This window comes from Ursus maritimus, unplaced genomic scaffold (genome assembly GCF_017311325.1).
Source record: "Ursus maritimus isolate PB19 unplaced genomic scaffold, ASM1731132v1 scaffold_6, whole genome shotgun sequence".
Taxonomy (NCBI): Eukaryota; Metazoa; Chordata; class Mammalia; order Carnivora; family Ursidae; genus Ursus; species Ursus maritimus.
In genome coordinates, this window is record NW_024426774.1 from 82,105,942 (window position 1) to 82,120,210 (window position 14,269).

Here is a 14,269-nt window from a genome sequence, read left to right on the forward strand (position 1 = left end):
AACCTACGAGATGGCAGAGGAGTGAAGGACACTCAGTCCACTTACTGTGGTTATGTGAAAAGTGAAATAAATTCGGTAATACTCAGCATCGACGGGAAGATCATCCCATGTGAATATAATAATAACCCTTGCAAAACTATGCATGGCTCATATATTAGTGTAGGGCATCAAATATTCTGATTGCTCCAACATGTGGCAGCAGAAAGACTGGAAAATTAACTTTTCTCTGCTGTTGAAGACACGGTTATATTTCTCAATTCATGCTTAAATGCCTACGCATTTTTGATATGGTAGAAATAACCCCAAAAGATGGGTGTGCAAATATAACAGATGTTAAGAGTCTGCTCAGGGTGAGATTTATATAAACCATCTAAAAAGGCAAGAGGTTTTCTATAACTTCCAGAAGAAAAAGGAGATTATGGGTGAATCAGTTTAATACTGATTCAAGACTACTACTTTGGTGTTTGGGATACACAGTCCTACAGCCTAGATAACAGGTAAAAGAACAAAAAACAACCTTGTGTACCAACCATTTATATATCAAAGTCACAGATAAAATATTTCTTACAGAATGGCAAGGTGAGGTGCTCCACAGACCTGTCCCCCGGCAAAAGAACCATAACTGGTAAGAATTTAAAAATCTAAAAAAAAACATAAAATAAAATAAAATAAAATAAAATAAAATAAAATAAAATAAAAAATAAAAATAAAAATCTAGCCATTTAAAGTTTCTGGAAATTGTCTTAAGGGTATAAAGCAAATGAAGAAACATTTATTCAAGAAGATCTACTAAAATTCAGTAAGAACAGAGAGAATCAGTGACACCTGGGCCATGGCCCACTCCCACCCTCATAGTTTAGAGTGGGTGGGTGTTAGGTGTAGCCAAAACAATGGTGCTCCTGGTCAAAAGATAAATAGTATCTCCCCAGGAAGGGCAGGCCACCCACATTTCTCATTCCCCCCAGCTGTGAGCTGCACAGGCTAAATTCCTGAGGTGTGAGCCAAGTGGTTAAGAGACACCTTCCTCCTCCAGCTCCCACTCATGTGGCAGGGGCTCTACTGCAGGCATGGCAGGCTGTGACTGAGTAGTGGGATTGTGGTCACCCTTGCCCCAGCTCACTCATGGAATGGATTCCATGCCCAGAGAGATAAGGCAAGAAGACCAGGGTTACTGCTCCTGCCAGCTTCCTGCTTGTAGGGAACGTCACTCCCTCCTCCAGCTCCACAGTAGTAGCTCAGAGATTTTCCCCTGGGGACAGAGGCAGTCAATAAAAACACAAGAGTTCCAAAGCCCTCCCCAGAGAGATGGACTTAATTTGAAAGAGAAAGTGGGAAAGTTCAAGCATAAAGGCTATCTCAAAAACCAGAGATTTAAGTGGTAAGCAACGAAAAAGAGGCCCGTAGCTCTATGAAAGCAACAAGCTTAGCCACAGGCCAGCTAGTTTAGTAGAGAGAACCAGGGAAAGACACGCCTCAGACTCTTTTGGGGTCAGAGTAAACCTCAAAGACTGGCCTAAAAATCTACCTCCGCAAAGTGGCCAGAATTTAATGGGATCAGACTGAGGAGCAATTTATAATGCAAAGCATTGATTAAAGCACAGTTTGCTCAACTAGCAATTATTAGAGCCTAACGGTCAGTGTGATACCATACAAGGCAGACAGCTTAACAGAGAAATCAGGCTAAGAGATGGTCAAAGAGAGCCCTGGTAGAACCACCGCCATCCCAGGGTGACTGTGTCCATCTCCAAGGCTGTAGCCTCTGAGCAGCGGTCATCAGAATCCCATACTCCAGGGGAGCAGACACCACTGAAAGAGACCAGCCAAGTCACTAAACAAGTAAACAAACAAGAAAAATAAAACAAAGCTTGGAGAAAGAGGAAAATAGTACCCAGAGTTGCTACAATATACTACCCAAAATACCCAGTTCTCTACAAAAGACTTTGAGACATGCAAAGAAACAGGAATGTGGGATGTGGACACAGAGAAAACCACCAGGCGACAAAAACTGCCTGTGTCAGGGCCCAGCTGTCACATTCAACAGTCCTCAAGTCAGCCAGCATAAACAAGTTCACAAGAATGGGAGGAAACCATGCTTGAAGAAGTAAACGGAGACTAAAAAGGGAAAAATTATAAAATAGAAACAAATGGAAATTTGGGGGTTGACAGGTATAGAAAAATTCATGAGAGTCAACAACTGATTGGATGTGGCAGAAGAAAGAAAGCAAACCTGAAGATAAATCAAGAGAGTTTATGCAACCTGAAGAGCAGAGAGAAAAAAGAAAGGAAAGTGAATTACCTCAGACCAGCATGAGACACCAGTAAACACACCAACATGCATGTAATGGCAGCACCAGAAAGGAAGAAAGAGAGGAACAGAAAAAATATTCAAAGAAATAATGGCTGAAAAGTTACCCAGACTCATAAAACACATGAATCTACACATTCAAGAATCTCAACAAATTCCATCCAAGCAGGATAAATGCAAACAGAAATAGATGCATGTAGTCAGATCATACTAAAAATGCTGAAAATCAGAGACAGAGATAAAATTTTGGAAGCGGTTGTACGGGGTTCAATACTGCCCTACAAAATTTATATCCTTCTTAGAATCTCAGATCATGACCTTATTTGGAAACAGGGCGACTGCAGATGTAATCCGTTGAGATCCGGTCATACTGGAGTAGGGTAAATCCTGAATCCAGTATGAGACCCACGGGAGAACACCGTGTGATGATGGATACAAAGATGGATGTGTCTACAGGACAAGAAATCAAGGACTAGTGGCCACATCAGAAGCTAAGAGAAAGGCATGAAACAGATTTCCTCCTAGGAACTCCAGAGAGAGCAGCGCCCTGCCAACACCCTGACATCAGAATTCTAGCTTCCAGTAGTGGGAGAGTTTCAGTTTCTGTTGTTTTAAGCCGCTGAGCTCATAATTGTGACAGAGGCCTGTAGAAAGTAGACAGGAGACAAAGAAAAGGACTCCTCACATACAAGGGACCCCAACATGAATAACAGCCTACTCTCGATCACAAGTAGCAGAGGAAGAAGTGGGGTAACACATTCAAAGAAAGAAAAGAAAGAAAACTGTCAGCCAAGAATTTTATATACAACTCAAACTTCTAAAACTGAAAAACAAAAACAGATAAACAAAAAATGAGAGTATTCATTGCCAGCAGCCCCGCCATACAAGAAATACTAAAGTGTGTTCTTCAGGCTGAAAGCAAACGATCCCAGGCAGCATTTCCCACAGAGGAAACAAAAGAGGGAGGAACAAATAAAGTAATTAGGTAATTATAAAAGACAATATAATGGCACTCTCTCCTTTCTACTCTTAATCGATTTAAAGACCAAATTGTATAGCACAATGTGAACATACTTAAAGCCACAGAACTACATACTTAAATGATACAATGATAAATTGTGTTACGTATATTTTACGACCACCATCACCACAGCAAAACAACTGTATAAAATAATATGTATATTACTGTATTATTTGCCCTGTAAAATACAGAAATATATTTGACAACAGCATGAAGTGGGTAGATGGCAGTTGTATTACTGTAAGGCAATGACATCAAAAGTTGACTCAAACCCACAGGAACAAATGAAGGAAACTAGACAGGGTAATGAAAAGGATGATGTAACAAATTCTGTAAATACATCTTAACTATCCTTTATTCCCTCAGTTTATTTAAAAGATATAAAATTTAAACATTATAAAATATAAAACAATTATAACAATGTATTGTGGAGTTTATAACCTGGACTAAAGTAATACATAAAATGTATAGAATAATATCACGAGAAGGGGTGGGTAACAGAACTATGTAGGACTGGCATTTCTATATCTCACTGGAACTCAGTATAAAACTGAAGTAGAGTATCCTAAGTTAAAATGTAGATGGTAACCACTAGAATAAATAGCAACAAAATGAATTTTTAAAATACAGTAAAAAATAATTAAAGGAATTCAAAAGTCACATAAGAAAAGATTTACTTAATGCATAAGAAAAGAAAAATGGAAGACTGGAAGAACAAAGAAGATATGAGGCATATGGGAAACACAAAATAAAATGGCAGTTATAAATCCAACTATGTTGGTAATAACATTAAATGTGAATGGATTAAACCAACCACTCAAAAGGCAGTGACTGCCAGACTGGAAAAAAACAAAATAAAACAAGGTCCAACTATATAAAATCTTAAGGAAACAGACTGAAGACTGGAAGTTACAATGTGTTGAATGTAAAAAAGTATAACACATAGCATAGAAATAATAAGAAAGCTGGAGTGGCTATGATGATATCAGACAAAATAAACTTTAAAACAAAAAAATGTTAATAGATAAAGAGGGGCATTTTATAATGACAAAAGGGTCAATCCATCAAGTAGATAAACAGTTATAAACATTTATACACCTAACAGAGACCCAAAATATAAAAAGCAAAAGTGGAAAGAACTGAAGGAAGAACTAGAGAATTCAACAATCATAGCTGGAGGCATCAACACCTCACTCCCAATAATGGACAGAACTATACAGAAGATTAGCAAGGAAATAAAGGACTTGAAAAACATTGTAATCCAGCTAGACCTAACAGATATCTATAGAACACTCAACAACAGCACAATACACAGTCCTTTTAAGAATATATGACGGGCGCCTGGCTGGCTCAGTTAGTGGAACATGAGACTCTTGATCTCAGGGTTGTGAGTTCAAGCTCCATACTGGGTGTAAAGTTTACTCAAAAATAAAATCTTTAAAAGAAAAAAAAAGAGTACATGAAATATTCTCTAGGACAGATGATATCCTAGACCATAAAAAAAGCCTCAATAATTTAAAAGGAACTGAATCATACAAAGTAAGTTCTCTGACTACAATAGAATGAAATTAGACCTCAATAACAAAGAAATTTGAGAAATTCACAAGTATGCAGAAATTAGCCAGCACACTTCCTGATGACTAAAGGATCAAAGAATAAGTTATAAGAAAAATTAGAAAATACTTTGAAATGGGTGACTATGAGGAACTAGCACACCAAAACTTAGGGTAGGCGGCTAAAGCAATGTAATTTCTAAAGATACAAACTACCAAAATAACTCAAGAAGAAATGGAAAATCTGAATAGATCTATAACCAGAGAGTGAATTAGCAATGTTAAAAAAGATATTAACAAAAAAAAGCTTAAGCCCAGATAACTTCTGTGGTGAATTTCACCAAACACTTTAATAAGAATTAATACCAAATCTTCACAAATTCATCTTAAAAAATAGAAGAGGAGGGAACACTTTCCCACTTATCCTATGAGGTATTACCCTGATACCAAAACAAGCAAAAGACATCAGAAGAAAGGAAAATTACAGACCAAAATCTCTCATAAATACAGACAAAAATATCCTCAACAAAATGCTAGCAAATCAAATCTACCAGTATATAAAAAAGGATTATACATTAACCAATAGAGATTTACCCCAGATATGCAAGATTGGGTTGCAAACTGAACAAACCAGGGCTAGAAGGGATCTGGTCAACCTGACAAAAGGCATCTATGACACGCTCTCAGCTAACATCATACCTCAAAGTGAAAGACTAAAAGCTTTCCCCTAAGATGAGGAACAAGACAAGGATGTCTGTTCTTCCCACTTCTATGCCAGGACAATTAGGCAGGGAAGTGAAATAAGAAAGCATCCACACTGATAAGGCAGAAGTTAAACCACCCATAATTGCAGATGACATGATCTTGAACAGTACATAAAAACTCCTCAGGAATCTACTTGAAACTATTAGAACCCAAAGATTTCAGCAAAGTTGCAGGATATAAGAAAATACAAAAATCTATTATATTTCTATTTACTGGCAATACAAAATATAAAAATGAAACTAAAAAACAATTCCATGAATGCTAATATCAAAAAGGGTAAAACACTTTAGAATAAATCTAACAAAAGTGTAAAACTTATACTCTGAAAACTATAAAAAGAATGTTAAAAAAAATTAATGAAGACCTAAATAAAATAGAAAGACACCCCATGTTCAAGGATCGGAAGATAAAACTGTTAAGATGACAATACTGCCCAAATTCATCCACAGATTCAATGTGGTCTGTAATGAAATCTCAGGTGGCTTCTTTGAACAAACTGATGAGCTAATCCTAAAATTCACCACGAACTGTAAGGGATCGAGAACAGTCAAAACTATCTTGGAAAAGAAGACAAAGCGGGAGGATTCACACTTCCCAATTTCAAAACTTACTATAAACCAAGTAACCAAGACAGTGGTACTGGCATAAGGACAGGCAGGATCAATGGAACAGAACTAAGAGTCTAGAAAAAAATATTTTCATTTATGGTCAGCTGATTTTTGACAAGGGTGCCAAAACAATTCAATGGGACACGATTAGTCTCATCAGCTAGTGGCACTAGGTATATTCCCAAGAGAACCAAAAAACTATGTCTGTACAAAAACTTGTACACTTATGTTTCATAGCAGCATTATTCACAATGGCCTCCAAGTAGAAACAACCCCAAATGTCCATCAACTGACAAATGGATCAACAAAAATGTGGTATATCCATAATATGAAATATTATCCAACCACAGAAAGGAATGAAGTACTGATTTGTGCTATAAACTTTAGAAACATTACTCTAAGTTTAAGAAATCAGATACTAAAGACCACATATTGTATCATTTCATTCATGGGAAATGTCCAAAACAGGCAAATCCATTGAGACAGAAAGTAGTTTCAGTGATTGCCAGGAGCTGGGAGGAGGATGGCTGACAACAGGGATGGGGTTTTTCCTGGAGTGATGAAAATCTTCTGGAATTAGAATGCAGTGCTGTCGTAGGACTTTGTGAACATACAATAAAGCAGTAAACTGTACATTCTGTACAGGTGACTTAGGGTATGTGAATTATACCTCCATTTAAAAAGCCAGTTTCTTGATACTACAAATATTAATCAGATGTACAAACTTACCAAAATTCTTTTACGGTCCTTTTCTGATAAAAATTTTACTGGCGGGTATTTCTGGGTGAAGCTGTAGAACATGAAGAGATGAGAAAAGAAAAGTCAAACATCTCCTGTGGGGGGTTTTCTCTACTACATCAAAACAAAGGCTAGATTGTGGCATTTTTATTGTCTGCTCCTTCTATCCATTCCAAGGGAGGGCTGTAGGAACCAAGTGGTTATTGGCTCATAGGAATTCAAGAAATTTGCAACCTGCTCCTTGTGTAGAATCAAGCTGGGGTAGAGATTCCATCCTGGAGAAAGGAAAATTTACCAAGGTACAGGCTACGAGCAGCCAGAGCGAAACACAAAGTAAGGGATGTGGTGGCCTCCTCACAATGCTGTATCGATGTCTGGAAGGAAGAAGGCAGCTGCATGAAGTCACAGACCCAAAGCAGGACACTGTGTCTTGCAAGGGGAAGAAAAGAAAAAACTAACTAAGCTTGTTCCCTCATTCTGCGCAATTTCACAATGGAAGCCCCTCCTTCTGCACTGGTGCCCCTGGACCAAATGGCTGGGCATCAGCACTTTCTGCCTCCCGTGGTCTGCTCTGAACCCATCTGAAGTCTCACCTCATTTTTCCATAATGCCTCTTGCCCCCAGAAAAGGTCACATGGGTCCCCAACCCCTCCCGATGTTTCTTTCGGGAGCAGGGCACTGCAAGCAGCAGATAAAAGATCAAATGAGAGTTGATAAATGAAGATTTGAAATATCCATTCTTAAAGTGGTTAAGTGATTCAGTTAGGAACAAAAGTGCTTTTAGTAAATTCAGAGAAACCAACTTCACAGTCATTATTTTAATTGGAGAGGTGCCAGGGGCACTGTCTCATCCCCTCCCCATCCCCAGCTGGGATACAGAAGGCATTTCCTTAATGGACGCTGAACTGAACAGAATATGACAGGTCATTAGACAGAAGACCTTGAAGCAAATGTTTCTCATCTCTTGGAAGAGTGGAAACATGCTTAAATTGGAGCTTGGGGCAGGAGGGCTTTCTTTTACAAAGCAGATTAATTCCCCTATTAAGAGCTTCCTGATTCTCGAAAGGTCAAGTTCCCCTTGCAGACTACAAAACCAGAAGCAGGCAAGTGGGAGTATCTGAGGGAATAAGTGAGAATCTTGGCCTTCCCTCTTATTATTCTGTGACCCAGAGCAAGACCCCCAAAAGCCCTGTGCACCTCGGGGCTTCCTGCGTCAAAGGGTAATCACAGCACCTTCCCCAGAGGGCTGCCCGGGAAGGAGCTGTCCTTACCACAGACCACACAGCAGTGGCCCAGTGACTGTTCTCACAGTGGCTGTGGGGCAGGGCACATTTGGCCTGCTGGAACAGTGGAAGCCTTCAGGGAGCCTCACAGATGCCTTGTTTGTGAAGTGACACTTCTTGTCATTCCAAATACTTTCCCCATCAGTCAGCTGGTGGCCAAGCAAACCATAGCACTGACTGTGTGCAACCCTCACATGGCCCTGACATCCACTGTCTTCTCTAAGCACCCCACATCCACCCCTCCAGCCTCCAGCCCAAACCCCGCAGCCAGCCATGTGGCGCACCTACGGCGGCTCTCTCGTTCCAGGCTGACCCTCTCCCACCTGTCCAGTGCTGCCCATTTGTACCGGAGACAAAAGAGCAGTTTTCTTACAAGAATACAGTTCAATAAAACTGAAGCAAAAATACAACTGCCTGACACGTGGACCCATGTGGAGCACGGACTGATTAACCTACTTCAAACACTGTGCTAAAACCTTTAAAAAACGAGAACACTGGCTGGGCTTCTTGCTTTGTTTTTCTTCAACATGCAGCAAACCAAGTTTCAGATTTCATAAGTATGATCAAGTTATTAGACTGTTGGAAGAACTTTCTTATAACCCTCATTTCTTCCTTTGAGAAGTCAGGCACACAAAGCCAGAAATAAGAGCAGGGGTAAGCTCCTTCAGGGTCCTCCTCAGTCTGCACTTTACACACTTTGCCTTCCTGCAGTCACGGATGACAGAGTTAAGAGGGTGTGTGAGGGGACTGTGTGAGGTGACTCTGAGGTGACCGTGTAAGGGGACTGCGTGACATGACTCTGAGGGGACTGCGTGAGGTGACTCTCAGGCGACTGCATGAGGGGACTGTGTGAGGTGACTCTGAGGGAACTGCGTGAGGGGACTGAGTGAGGGGGCTGAGTGATAACTTTGAGGTGACTGTGTGAAGGGACTGTGTGAGTGTGAAAGGATTGTGTGAGGTGACTCTGAGGTGACAGCTTGAGGGGACTGCTGAGGTGACTCTGGGGGGAATGTGTGAGAGACCCTGAGGGGACTGCGTGAGGGGACTGTGTGAGGTGATTGGAGGGACTGCATGAGGGGATTGTGTGAGGTGACCCTGAGGGGACTGTGTGAGGTGACTCTGAGGTGATGGCATGAGGGGATTGTGTGAGGTGACTCTGGCACGGTGCTAGCTGGGCCACTCCTTCACCATGCCACTCAGCTTTCCCCTCCCGCACTTTACAGCATTGGGCAAAGTGGGCAAGGGAAAGGCACGGGCTTTTTTAAAGGCCTGAAGTAGGTTAAAACCCTATGCAGCAGTGTACTGGCTCATCCATATACTCATTTATTCAGGAAATTTTTAGTGGGCACCTATTCTGTGCCACACACTGAGGACACAGAAGAAAACAACGTAGAGGCAAGGCCTTGCCTACATGCAACCTGCATTCTGCATTTCTGAGTGTGAGAGAGACAAGCAAGGGAGGTGAATGAAACAGGAATTGAATAATGGATCTTTTCTTACACCCCAAAATTAATCCTTTAGTAATTATTTTATGCCATTACAGACTCTAACGTTCCTGTTCAATAAGGTAGCCAGTAAGAAGCCTTTTTACTTAGAATTTAAATTCTCATCGTTACTTCCTATCTAGTCACAGGACATTTAAAGATATTGAGATGAAATTAAACAAATAGCAGGCAATCAAACTGTTAAGAAATGGGGGTGTAGTAAAGAAGAGAAAAAACTCACATAACCCACTTACTCAGGCTTCTAGAATGGAATGTCCCCATTTCTTTCCGCATATACATATAATCCCTACCTTTCAAAAATATCCTTATTTCCTGGCGGTCACTTTGCCCCCAAATGACAAGCACATCAAGACAACATAGTCCAGTTACGTTTTTATCTTGTTCGTGTCAAGATGGGTGTTTGATCATTCTTATCATACAAATCAGTCAGGAAAAATAAAACCAGACAGAGCTCCATCGATTTCTACCACAAAGTCATGTCCGTACTTGACTTTCTAGCTAACACAACAACCGGGGCTCATCTGTCACCTGACTGGCTCAGCAACCTAGAGACCAGAACCATTTTAGGATGAGTAACTAGTAAAGCAGTCGTAAGTAGAAAACGCTTAACCTCTGCACCTATCTTAAAGGTAACTCTCACAGTTTGACAAGAATGAGTTACTGGTACATTCTTCAAGATTGTATTTATACTTGTATTTCACTTTCCGATTTAAAAAGGACAAAGAAAATCACCAAAGTATCAAAAGGAATCATAAAATTCTCCTATTTCAAGAGATCGTGTCTGTAAACCATTGCCTTAAGGAAGTTATCCAATTAAGTCACTTTTCGTAAATATTACTCTCTAAAGAATATATTGGTGGTGAGCAATTTTTTAGGAGGGCACCCAACATAAAACCTGGTGGGTTATTCTTATCATAAACAATTTTTTTAAGTTTCAGTTAAAATCTCTCAAATTATTCCAGCCTTACTGAAGGTGGAATTTCTGGCTCCCATCCAATGTAATGTTAGAAGCAGCATAATTTCAGCCCAAATGATGGCAAGAAAATTTAAAGTACAAATAACAAATTTATATTACTTAATCTGAGCTGTTAAAAAATAACTTGTAGCCCAGTAAGAGTTGAAATTAATAGTTTGCCTGACTGCATATAATCAGTTGAAGACAAGAAGAAAATGAATGAATGCGTTTTGTTTGATGACTCTTCTCCACCCTTAGTTCTCTTTGATCACTTACTGTAAACACGGAAACCAAAGAAAAACTCCTCTCCATTTCTTTCTTTTTAATCTGGGCTTGACAAAAGGCTCATACAAACGCTGACACGCATCATCCAAACTCATCCCAAGAAAAGAAAAAAAAAATTACATAAACTTTAATGAAAGTTTTTATTCCAAACCTCTAAAGACCCAACTGTCACTCTCAACACACAGTTCCCTGATAAACTCCAGGGAAAAGTTCCAGCACCTGGAGCTCAACTGTTTTAGAAAAAGAGGGAATGTGGGTGCAGCAGAGCCACACATGGTGGTGGGCGGGGGGCATGGACAGGACACGACACCACAAAAGGTAAGAAGCAATTTGCTTTGGTATCTCATTCAAATAAGTTCCCATCGTATTATATAATTCTTCCCTTCCAGCCACTTTACCTGGACTCAGTTTCTGGAACCTTCCTGGTGTTTGGTGACAAGCAAATAACTGACCCTAATTTCTTACAGTACTTACACACAGTACTAGGTTTTAGGCCCTTTCAGCTTTACTTCCTTGTTTTGGAATTCTCTCAGACGAATCAATATATGCTAGAAACCACCTGATCGCCCTGCATAACTTAAAAGAAGGTAAGGCTTAGCCTCAACTTGTATGCCATGAATTTGTAGGAATTGAGAAATTCACAGGGTTTGGAAAAGGAAGATTTCAACACACCTAGATCCTCTTTTCTTCTAATGTTTGGACTATTTGAGTATCATATTCAAATCAGGGTTAAGAAAAAAAGCCAGAACATTTATATGGGCATTTGTTGACATCATCATAGTTTGTAGAAATCAAACTGACAGAGGATAACAGAGGAAGGACTTTTAATGTAGGATCTGTGTGGCTGGGCTTCAGGAAGACTCCTGAAAAAAATAACTTTATTAAAATAAATAATTTTCTTCCTAGAGAGAAAAAAAAGCTTCCATAGCTTCCAAAAAAGCTTTCCGCAGCTTTCATCAGAAATAGTTCATAATGATAAAAGCAAAAAAAATAAATGAATAAAAAGTTTAAAAACACTGCATCCAAATTTTACAGTAAACTTCTACCTTCTCTCAGACAAGCTCCTGTGTTGAAAGTGCCTGATATCTTTCATATTACAGAATTACACAGATGAAAAAAAAAGAATTGCACAGTTGAGATGAACTTATATCAGATACTGACCCTCTAAAGTCAACAAGATAGAAGTATTTTCCTAAAAAAAACAAAAACCAAAAACTCAAAAGTATACATACCTTTTTTCCAAATCTCTGATTTTCTCTCTTAGTGGTTCAACGATCTAAAACAAAAATAACCAACATCAGTTTTGAAGCAAACACAGTTCTCCCCCACTTCCTCCCTCTCTGATGTTCCACACGGGCACGACACCCCGCAAAACAGATTTTAATTTCTTCTATCCACCTTCAGTCTGAGATTAAGTTATACCACTTGAATCACAAGTCAAGAATCAAGATGATACACTGCATGTCGGAACTCTTACTCCACGGACTCTTAAGTCTCTGGGAAAATTAACCTTTTAATTTCCTTACGACAAGCGAGGTGGTTGAGGCTCACAAAAACAGGCAGATCCATACCACCCTCTTCTTTTCAGGAATGAAAGAATCCCCTCAATGCTGCCCACAAAGCTTAACCCCTTGTTTCTGCACATTATCTCCACATCATCTACTCAGCACGCAAATGAAGGGCAGGCTGTGAGCAGACCCTATTCCTGCGTGTTAACACCGGGAGCTGGGACAGAAGGAAAGAGCAGTCTTAGAGCTTCCCCATGACCTGATATTGGCTTCAGATCAAAATGACTGACTCCCCATCTCCTCCCACAGCCCACGTTACACTAGCGTACCTGTATCTGTAATTATTTGACAAAAACATAAGTAATTATTTTTAAAAAGAAGGTATATAATCAACCAGAGGAGCCAGCTTTCCGTGAGCAGGTGTGTGCATGTGGAACCTCCCTGTTTCCCTGAGTCCCAGCATCCCAGTTTTCCATACAGCAACTGCTGGGGTGAGTGGATGCTGGCTGGCACTTGCCTCCATCCCTGATGAAGGTACTCGTTTCCCTTTCTCTAAGAAATTCTGGGAAGGTCACTTGAAAAGCCAGACAAACTTTTAAATCCCATTTTGCCCCTGAGGGAGAATTTAGTACATCACACCTTGATCAAATGGCTGACACAGAGGTGTATCCACAGCGTAACAGCTGGAAAGGGAGTAATTTTTGATGAGATGTTTCCAAATCACAGGTTAGCATCAGGCTCCCACAAGAAAGGTACCAGCACAAGCAAAGGAACCGAAATTGACAGACATAATGAGAAACCAGGAGCAAAATACAGGAAAGGAACTAACCTCTTCGATCTTGCTCTCGATTTTGAGTTCACCATTCTCCTGGATAGACCTGTTGAGTAGAAAGCTGCGAAACTGAGATCCATTGAGAATCTTGATGACCTCAAGATTTATTTCTGAACAAATGACAACACAAACCAAAGGCTGCAGACCATCTCGCTACTCCCCTTCCCAAACATCAGTCCCGGGTTCCAATTCCCTCCAGAAGGGGGTGCACCAGAGGAACGGGAGACAATGGAGGAGAGGAAATCAAATTCATCTCGCCTCTACCTTTTAAGGGTTATTTCTATTCCACTAAAATAATCTCACTTTAATGTTATACTCAAATTTTAAATTAGATTTTAAATTAGAGGCAGGAAGTGTGTCTATAGGAGTCCAAGTCTCTCTGCTGGGCTTTCCTGGAAATTTGATGCAAAATGGAGCTTTTCTAAGTGAAAAAACAGTTTCTTTAAATGGGATCTGAGCACCTCTCCCAGCCACACACAGAAGTCTTTGTCAGGAGACACTTACACCCTGGTGGTAGGAATCAGATCATCACTGCCCCACTAGCCTTGCGAGACCCCACTAGCCTTGCGAGACGTACTCAATATGAAAAGCCTGGTGGGGGCACAGCAATCCTTGACCCAGTAGCCCAGTGCAGGGGCATTTGACTGCCAAGCCCACCGCCAGCACAGCAACTGTGATTGCTGCCCTTTGATTTTCACGACCAAGGAATACAAAGTGGAACGAATTTTTCTTTAAATGTAAAACTGTACTAGCAGTGCCAAATTTGTTTTTACAACAAATGCTTAATTTTTTTTTTAAGAATATCAACACAGGATTTTACTCTTCTGAGCGCCCCTCCTACATTTATCACAAAGCACAGATAATGTACACTCGGGCCAGAAGGCTCCTCGGCGCTGAATCCTGAGATAAAC

The 14,269-nt window shown here is 40.2% G+C and overlaps 1 protein-coding gene across 2 annotated transcripts in view; it reads right to left on the reverse strand.

Moving 5' to 3' along the window:
* UXS1 (UDP-glucuronate decarboxylase 1) overlaps positions 1 to 14,269 on the reverse strand; it is a 99,089-nt gene that overhangs the window by 55,965 nt on the left and 28,855 nt on the right. The window contains exons 3-5 of one of the 2 annotated variants that reach the window (XM_040623668.1): positions 13,356 to 13,404; positions 12,251 to 12,294; positions 6,982 to 7,042 (exon numbers count right to left, since the gene is read on the reverse strand). In XM_040623668.1, the coding sequence (XP_040479602.1) occupies positions 6,982 to 7,042; positions 12,251 to 12,294; positions 13,356 to 13,404 (154 nt within the window). Of the gene's footprint in view, positions 1 to 6,981; positions 7,043 to 12,250; positions 12,295 to 13,355; positions 13,420 to 14,269 lie in introns of both variants that reach the window. The other variant, XM_040623667.1, reaches the window with a different exon arrangement.